General features: G+C 25.4%; 1 protein-coding gene across 1 annotated transcript; it reads right to left on the reverse strand.

Moving 5' to 3' along the window:
* Window positions 1-536: 536 nt before the first annotated feature.
* Window positions 537-9158, reverse strand: LOC129967100 (uncharacterized). The gene is made up of 3 exons (XM_056081775.1): window positions 8915-9158; window positions 3361-3518; window positions 537-1314 (listed from the first exon to the last, which is right to left on the reverse strand). Exons 1-3 carry the CDS (start codon window positions 8961-8963, stop codon window positions 1039-1041), a joined length of 483 nt encoding a protein of 160 aa, XP_055937750.1. The 5' UTR covers window positions 8964-9158; the 3' UTR covers window positions 537-1038.
* Window positions 9159-9322: the final 164 nt, after the last annotated feature.

The following is a 9322-nucleotide window of genomic DNA, read 5'->3' on the forward strand; positions in this document are numbered from 1 at the left end:
CTAAATTAAGATAAAGCTTTAGAATTAATTTGGTTTAAATTAAGAGTTTAAAATATCATTACATATATATATATTTCAAATAATCATGCAAAACACTACACTACGCTAAGTAGTTCAACCTTTATGGTTACAAAATATTCATTCAAGACATTTAATAAACTTCATGTAAATCAGCAAGTTCAAATAAAATTTCCTTTATTTTATCAGTTGCAAATAAATTTAACTTGAAGCATATCAAAGAAGGTGTTTCAAAATAAAATTATAAGCAATCTATAAAATGAAATAAAATCTAATTGGACACAATTTACAAACAAATTTACAACCTGCAAGTAAATATATATTTTTAATAAGTCAAAAGTAGACAAATGATAATGTATTTTCAAGATTAAAAAAATATTCTGCAAGTTAAAAAAGATTTAATATTAAAAAAATATTATTTTGATTTGCAATTAGAAACAAAATTGCATTTTTTAATACAAAACAATAAACACAAAATATGCCTAACATATTAAAATGTTTAAGTAAGCTCACAAAATAAAAGTTTTATTTCTTTTCCTATTCCATAATGTGGTTCAAAATTTTTACACATTTAAAAATAATGACAAAAATTATTTTGCCTATTTTGATATGGATTTAGAAAGTCCAACTACTGGTAGTTAGTTCTATGATATTACTAATAAATATATATGTGAATAAAATCATGATAAATATTTTCCAAATATGACATTTATATCAAAATTCATAAAGAAAATTGGTTTTAAAATATAATCAAAAACTTGAATGAAATTCTACAATGTCTATTAATGATAAAGTTTAAGATGAAAAATTCTTTAAAATTTACTTGTAAAGTGAATTTTGCATTTTAATTGCAAAAAAAAAATCAAATAACTATTCAAGCTTATTATGGCTTAGATGAAAGAATAGTAATATTCATTTGACTTTATTGCATATTTACACTGAGAATTGTATTTACAAAATGTGCTTATGCTGTATACCACATAAACATTAATAGACAAACCTTCTTATAAATTCTACTTGTTAACCCCAAAGTATGGTTTCAAATGACTTAAAAAATGAAAAATATCTATACAAGGCCATACCTGTAAACAAAATCATATAATTATCATCAGGTAAAGCTTTTAAACCAGTATTACCAAAATTACATAAATAGCCATTACAGCAGGAACGGCAAAGAAACAATTTCACACGTTCTCCAACAGTATGGCAACCTTCTTGACATGTTTCTTCACAGCGTCTTTCTATTGACCAAAATAAATAGTCAGTGGAGTCTGCAGCATACCTAAATAATATTACCTATAAAAAGAAGAATCGCATGAGAATTTATAACACCACTGATCAAAAATCATTCTCAATGGAATCAAATGCAAAATAAATTATTTTATTCCAGAAACAACATTTTGCAAAGAAAATTAAAAGGGCTATTTGTTAAATTTTAAGCTGTAACTTATTTTTAAAATGCTCATGAAGGAAAGGATACAAAGGAACCTATGTTAGTTGAACTGATATTGAAGATGACAGCAAAAAATATTTAGTTTAAATAATTTAACCTATTAACAAATGTTTTTATGCTGCACCTATGTTTCTGCAATTAAATATTATTTACATCCATGCATTTTATTTATTTTTAATTGAATTATTATATTTTACTTTTCAATAGCTATTAACTATAAAAAATCATTTTTGACATATTCTTTGATATTAATCAGCTTAGTGCAGTAATCGCCCCTCCTAATTTACATATCTTTTCAGGGGCAATTTTATTATGGTTAAAACTACTTCTCTCAAATAAACATTTTTTAATATTCTGATAAGTTCAATTGGCTTGGTGAATTAAGTAGGTAGATATGTCTAAGTAAATGCAAAAACCAAAAGGCATACTTTTTTTTTTTTTTTGTAAAGAATGAAAACTGCAAGCAAATAAATTCAATAAAACACACATTTGTTCCATAAAATAAATGGCCTCTCCATCTCAAATCACAGAAAAATTTTAGATGATACAAATTCAACATTTTTTATAATATTTTTATTGCTTTATTAATACTCCTTGATTCCCACTTAAAATAATCTCAAATTACAATTATTCTCATTTCTGGTCTTGCTCAGAAATACATAATATAGAGATTCTACCTGTGTATACAATATTAGAATTATAAATGAAAATAATATTTTCAATTAAAGATAGTGGTAAGATATATTTTTAAAAATTTGCAATTTTTTTTATTTGGCTTCATTGCATATTAAAGAAACCTAAGAATGTCATTTGCAAAAGTAAATTTCCAATCGATGCATTTTATACAAAAGTTGAAACAAATCTCTACTCGTGGTATGTAGACTACATAACAAATTTCATCCATACAGCTCATTGTATTTTGAGCAGTCCTGATTATGCTTATCAGTTTTACATAAATGGACAAGTGGAATTTTATTTTATTTTTTAATTCAAAGATGTCTAAAATATTAATATTCTTTAAAAATGTTTTGAGAATAAAGACATTTTAATGGTCAGAATACTTTTCCTTTATGTACTTCATACAAAAAAAAAACACCTGTCATTCAAGTTATAAAAAATTATATATATATAACTATACGAAAAATAAAAATTTCATTGAATTGAAAGAATTTGTTTTGAAAAGATATGAATGTTGAAAAATTAAACTTCATTAGTTGGAACTGGACGAGACCTTATTCAGAGAAAAAAAATTAAGAATTAGCTTCACAAAAATATCTTCCACACCAGAAAATATAAAAACTTAAATGAAATAAAGGAACTTCTTTTGAAAAAGAAAAAATATAAATTAAACATTCTAAAAAAACCTCTTATATTTCCAAAACAAAACATAGTCTCTATATATGTTAATTAAAAATATAAATGAAAGTAACATTTGCTTTGACAAAAGGATTTCTAAATGTATAAATGCTTCTCAACTCAAGAAAAATATTTTACAAAATATCAGAAACAAGTTGATCTATTTATTTAAAAAAACTGTATACAAAAATGAGAGACATATATAATAAATTTCTATTTATTATTATTGTTGCAGACAACAAAAACTACAATTGATTAACTTGCTTTTACATAAGCTATGACAGTAAAATCAGTTTTGTTTTATACTCTTCATATAAGAGAGCTTTTTTTTAAAGAATGTTTTTTTGCCATCAACATTAATAAAAGTAATAACTCTGTATTTCCATCTCTGAGTTTAATGGAAATATTTGTCAACATTTATACCAATTCTAAAATTAAGGTTTTGTTATACATGTATTAAAATCTTATCACTAAACAAAGTAAGAATAACTTCAGAAAACAAAAATGTAGAGAAAAAAGTCTTAATCACTTACAGAACAGAACATTTGATTTGGTTTACATGACTTTTGTACACCTGTGTCATTTAATTGAAGATATCGGCATGAATCTCCATTGTTTAATGTGCTGCAGGTATAGCATGACAAATTATGTGGTGGGCGAGTTAAATGACTAGCAACTAAATTCTGGCCTGCTAGAAAAGGAAAAAAGAAAAAAAAAATCAGGTATATGTATTTATGAAATTTATATTATCTCCTTGACTTCTGATTCAATTTCATTCAAACTGACAATTTATAAATAGGGTTTATAATTTTCAACACATTTTTTTTATTTAAATAAGCACTGAAAATTGCATAGGATAACAAAATATATTTATATGCAACATTTATGTTATTTGATGTGAAGAATATATAACATAAACATTACTAAATATACAATAAACAAATGTATCTGATTTTTATTTTGAACTTTTATCTTTTTGGTTATAAGTCAAAGAGAAGATATATATATGTGTAATGATATTTTAATATCTAATTTAATCTAAATTAATTTCCTAAATTTTTTGCCTAATTCGGCCAATGTCGGGGTCATTCTAATGTGTTCTCTTGTTTACTGATACCATTCCACGTATGAAGCTGTGTAAAAATTTCTGCGCAATCAATTCTACGTCTCAAATGAAAATGATCCATCCATTGCCCTTGTTCAAGGTCAACACATGTTTTTAATTGACACATGGCCGGAAATCCCATGTTATATATAAGATAGTGATCATTTGTTTCGTTCCATCTTTACTTCTGCTTTTGTGCGGCACTGCGCCTTCTTGTAAATAAATACAAAGTCTCTTCTATGTCTCCAAACCTGCCTTCTGCTCACAAGAAACAATGCTTACATATATATATATATATATATATATATATATATATATATATATATATATATATATATATATATATATAAGAAAAATTGGAAAAAATACAAGGCTTCACAATATCATTGAAATATTTTCTCCCTTGATGTGCATAATTCTGTAATATGCTTTACATAATTTTTTCCCTTTGTGCTTCCTACCTCTATTTCCTTTTTAACATATTATATATATATATATATATATATATATATATATATATATATATATATATATATATATATATATATACTAGTTGCCTTTGGTGATGGATGATTATATTTAATACTGGTTAAACTAATTAGATATAATTTCATGTCCAAAATATCATCAAATTGCAAAGCCATGTTATTTTATTGATTTACAAATGAAATCACAATGAATATACTTGTAAATGAACTTTCCAAATGGAGAATTTCTATTAAGAATGTAACTATGCACTTTTAAAACTGTAACAGTTATATTTTTACTAACTATTAAAAACGTAACTATGCAATTAATTTATTGATTAAATTTCAAAACATTGTAACTTCACTTTTTTTTATTCATCTAATAAAGTATTCAGACATTAAACAGAATACTATTTCTTTAGCTTTCAACAATGGAAGAAAATTGGGCAATTAAATACTTGTGAAAAAAAATGATTATAGTTTGAATTTTAGAGTAATAATATAATCTGCTATTAGAAATTAAACAAAAAAATGTTTTAAAATTGATATCATAGCAAAGGCATTATTTTAAATTTAAAAAAGTATAAAATTCATTTTTTATGCAAAAATATTTTTTGAAATGCTCGGAAAAATAATTTAAATTGGATTAACTTTCAACTGATTAAAATTCTAAATAAAATATTTAAAAAATTCACTCAAAAGATAAGATGTGCTTTCTAAGATGATAGATAACCAAATCTGGTAGCTGTAGATTAAATGGTCTGGCTAACACACATACATTCATCTTTATCATTAGTAGATATCTTTACCTTACTTACCATCTTTAAGAACCTGCTGGTTCCCCGACACTAATGCTTATGTTTCAAATAAATCTTTTAAATGCGATATGGTTTTAATGGCCTTTTCAGCAAAATGTTTTTAAATTTCGAATTTTAATATATGTAATTTGTATTATTTCAGCATTCTTTTCATTGTATTATGCACTTTTTAAAACAGAAACATTTCATCATTGCTTACTTCTGAATTGAAGCTTAAATTGTAAAAATAATACAATTAAAAATTTTTTAAAGCAGGGCTTGAATAGAAAACCAATCAATATAAAAAAATAAGTTAAATATTCATAACCAGATCATTAACAATGCAAATAAAATTTAGAATGAAATACTTGTAGCAACAATTAAAACCATTTGAATTTCATTATATTAATAAATATTACTAATGTAAAATATAATTAAAAATATTTTTAAAAATTAATTAAAAACATGCAAAAATTTATACACGAACTAAATTGATAGCATTGCAAAACTATTTTTCCAATTTTAAGATGGTGTAAAAAACTATTTTGAATTCAAATATTTTCAAGGATTATGGAAGAAAAAAATATAAAAATTTCATTTTAATTGATTTAGATTTAACTAGCAGTACCCACACAACGTTGCCCGTGGCATAACATCAAAGAGGAAAAATTAGCTTTAGACTTAAGTCTAGCCTCCACCCAATATGACATGGGAATGTCATGCGGGATCAAAAAGATATTTAGAAACTATCAAAAATAACCACAAAATAATTCTTTTATAGCACATAATCAGAAATATTTAGGGCTAAGCTTTGATATACAGTCATTTGGCACCTTGCAAGGTAGGCAATTTTTCGGTGGCGCTTTGTTTGGGGTTACATGGCCATCATTTTTTTTATGTTACTGTATTTTGATTTTTCCTATTCATTTGCCTTATTTTTGCCTGCTGTACATACTTCTTCTGCTTACTTTCATTATTTTCGATTAAATTTTTTTGCATGCATTTCATTTTATTCCATTTATTGACATTTTTGTCCTATATTTCTGTATTGCTGCCTTTGTGCCACATTCAGCCATTTTGCTAAAATTTGGCGATAAACTTTTTGATTGAAAATGACTGCATATCAATACTGTTCCATATTTAGACTGTCAAAATAGTTTCAATTTTCCCTTGTTAACAAGACATGCCTTTTGATCATCTTTCTGTTTTAAAGCTGGGCAATTTTTCGGTGTCATTTTTCCTACCATTACCCTATTGCTGCCGTTCTCCTCACATTCGGCCATTTTACTACAATTTGGCGATAAATTATTTTTTTGCAAAAGTGACTGTACATCAAAGCTGTTCCTAAAGCTGAACAATATGGACAGGCTATAGACATTGTTCCTATTGAAACCGAGGCATGTCTGTAATCCACACATGGATCAAAATTCAGAGTGGTGTACTCCTTTTCAGATAAAATATCAGGAATGTTTGTTCTTTCACTTCTTCTGCTGTGTCTCAAATTTAAATGTCTTTCTCTGTCAACAGACAGGCGAGATTCATTCTGTCTCTGTTATTCAATTGCCGTGCGATTTAAAGAGAGACGATTACTTGACTCAGCAGAAGAATCTCTTTTGAAGAAAGTGTGGACATTCTTTCTCTGATATTCGCTAACCTAATGTTTTTTTCCTCTACATATTCATTATCGCTCAACAAACAAAGCGTTTTGGCATTTAATGTGCTCCAACCAAGGTTGAATTTCCTTCTATGGGGATAATGAGATTTGAATCGCTGTTTAAGATCAGATGTAAACAAAGAAATGAATCACATATGAATACCACAGCTCTTGCTATTTGCACATGCGAAGTTTGAGATTTCCACTCGAGTGACGATACGTACAAAGCACAAATACTGTTGCTTTACGCATGTGCAAATCATAGTAGGAAAATAATTAAAATTGCAATTATAAATCTCCCTTTTTTATTTTGATATGACTTTAATATACTAAAACATTCCCCAATAAATTCCCTACAAAATGGTACAAATATCTCCAAAATTAGTTAAGTAGTTTTTAGGGTTTCAACATACAGATGCTTTTAGGAGACTTTATTTTATACTATGAATAGATTAATTAAGATTTTAATAAAACTCTCTAAGATTTGCAGTCCTTCCCTCCAATGTTTATTTGTAACAAATTTAGTAATTCTAGGTCTAACTGTCAATTCAATAAAACACCATTGCACATACACATGCTATCCTTCATTATCAGCAAATATATGCATTCATATTTAAAATATGATAATTAGATTAATGTTAAAAGTATTCAAATAATACTTAAATTAAATTAAAGCACTAAATAAACATTAAGCAAGATATTTTAAGTTACTACACTAGATAAATAAAATATCTAATTCAAAATATTGCCTGCTAAAGAAACTTAAAATGTATAAAAGAGAGAAAAAAAATAAAAGAAACACACAAAAAGGAGAAAATTGATTTACACATTCATTATGCACTACTGTATGAAAATAATTAGAATCAATCATTAACGATGTTTTAAACTCAAGTTTAATTTTATAAATAATTATTAAATTATTTAGAGAGTAATTTGTCAGCTCTTTCATGTAACTTAGCTAAAATTTTCCCTTCATTATTTAACTCAAACTTTAAATGGAAATAATAAAATCTATAGAAGTAACATTTGTTACCTTTTTGGAATAATTAAATGAAACTTATTTAAACATCTGCTCACTAAAACCATTTAAAAAAAAAACTTCTCTTTATGCTAACTCCAACCAATGCTATGAGATATATCTGGGAGTAGGAGAGGAAATTCTAATTTTTAAAAACATTTTGAAGACTAAGCATGAATTTCCCTAAAGCAAAGTCCCCCTCCCATTTCTTTTTGTAACACAAATTATCTATTATTCTAACTATATTTAGTTAATAAAATATAACAACACTTTAAGACTTTTATTATTTTTCTATAATTTTTAATTTGCAACAGATTTTTTTATCAAATTTTAAATTGCTACCATCTTTAATTGTATAATTTTAAAGTTTACAGTTCCAGAAAAATAAAGCATAACATATGCTACAATTACAGAAAGATAAAAGTTATAATAATGCATATGAAAACAAAAATCTAAAAATAAAGTTAAAATATGATTATTTTCATAGTAATAAAAAAAAGATGAAAAATTCAATATATCTTAAATGCTGCTTTTCTAGTTTTTAACCTAAGAAAGGTATATCCTCTGTTTTACATGAAATATTTCTTTAAAAGTTCAGTAAATTTTTTTGGGGGGAAAATGCTTTTTTAAATTTTTAAAATGTTACAAGAATGTAAAAAGGGAAAGAGGAGAAAATAATAATTCAAAATGTACAAAAAAAGGAAATCAACAATAGGTAAAAGTATTAGATCGAAATCAATACTTGAAAAATAAAATTATTTTATTCTGTCAAATGGAAACATTCGATTTCTTCAGTACATAAAAATATTATACTTTCAGTCGAAAGTTTCAATTTCTTATAAAGAAAATATTAATTAAAGTTTGTAAGAATTTCAAGTTATTAGAAAATATATAGGTTATTTTTACTAAAATAAAATTTGAAATCATTTCTGCAATAGACATCAAACAGAAACCGGAACACTCTTTAATATAGGGTTGAAAAAAATGCAACAAGCAAACGGAAGAAAGGAATATAATTAAAGCTGAACATATCGTAATTTAGTTACCAAAAATATAGATGATTATGAAATAAATACTCCAGGAACTACGCAACATGATACTATTTTGAAATATGAAAGTTCAAAAGTATATCTTCATTTTTGAAGATAGTTCACAAACCGTACGTTTCTCTTTATTTTATTGCAATGCAGAGTTTCATCAAAATAAATATGTTTAATGCGCGTCTGATTTAACATTGAATTGATGCATTTTAAATGAAATTGAGATCCTCAGTAAAAACACAGAACTAAATAATATTATGATAAACAAAACCGAAAAATGATTCTTCACTTCAAATTAAATCAGTAGAAGTATAATCAAATAAGATTGAAAGAAATTAGATTAGAAAATTTCCTCTACTTATTGACAACTATTATTTACTATTCTATAAATTAATTAAATCCATTTAAATCAAT

This window comes from Argiope bruennichi, chromosome 1, assembly GCF_947563725.1.
Source record: "Argiope bruennichi chromosome 1, qqArgBrue1.1, whole genome shotgun sequence".
Lineage (NCBI taxonomy): Eukaryota > Metazoa > Arthropoda > Arachnida > Araneae > Araneidae > Argiope > Argiope bruennichi.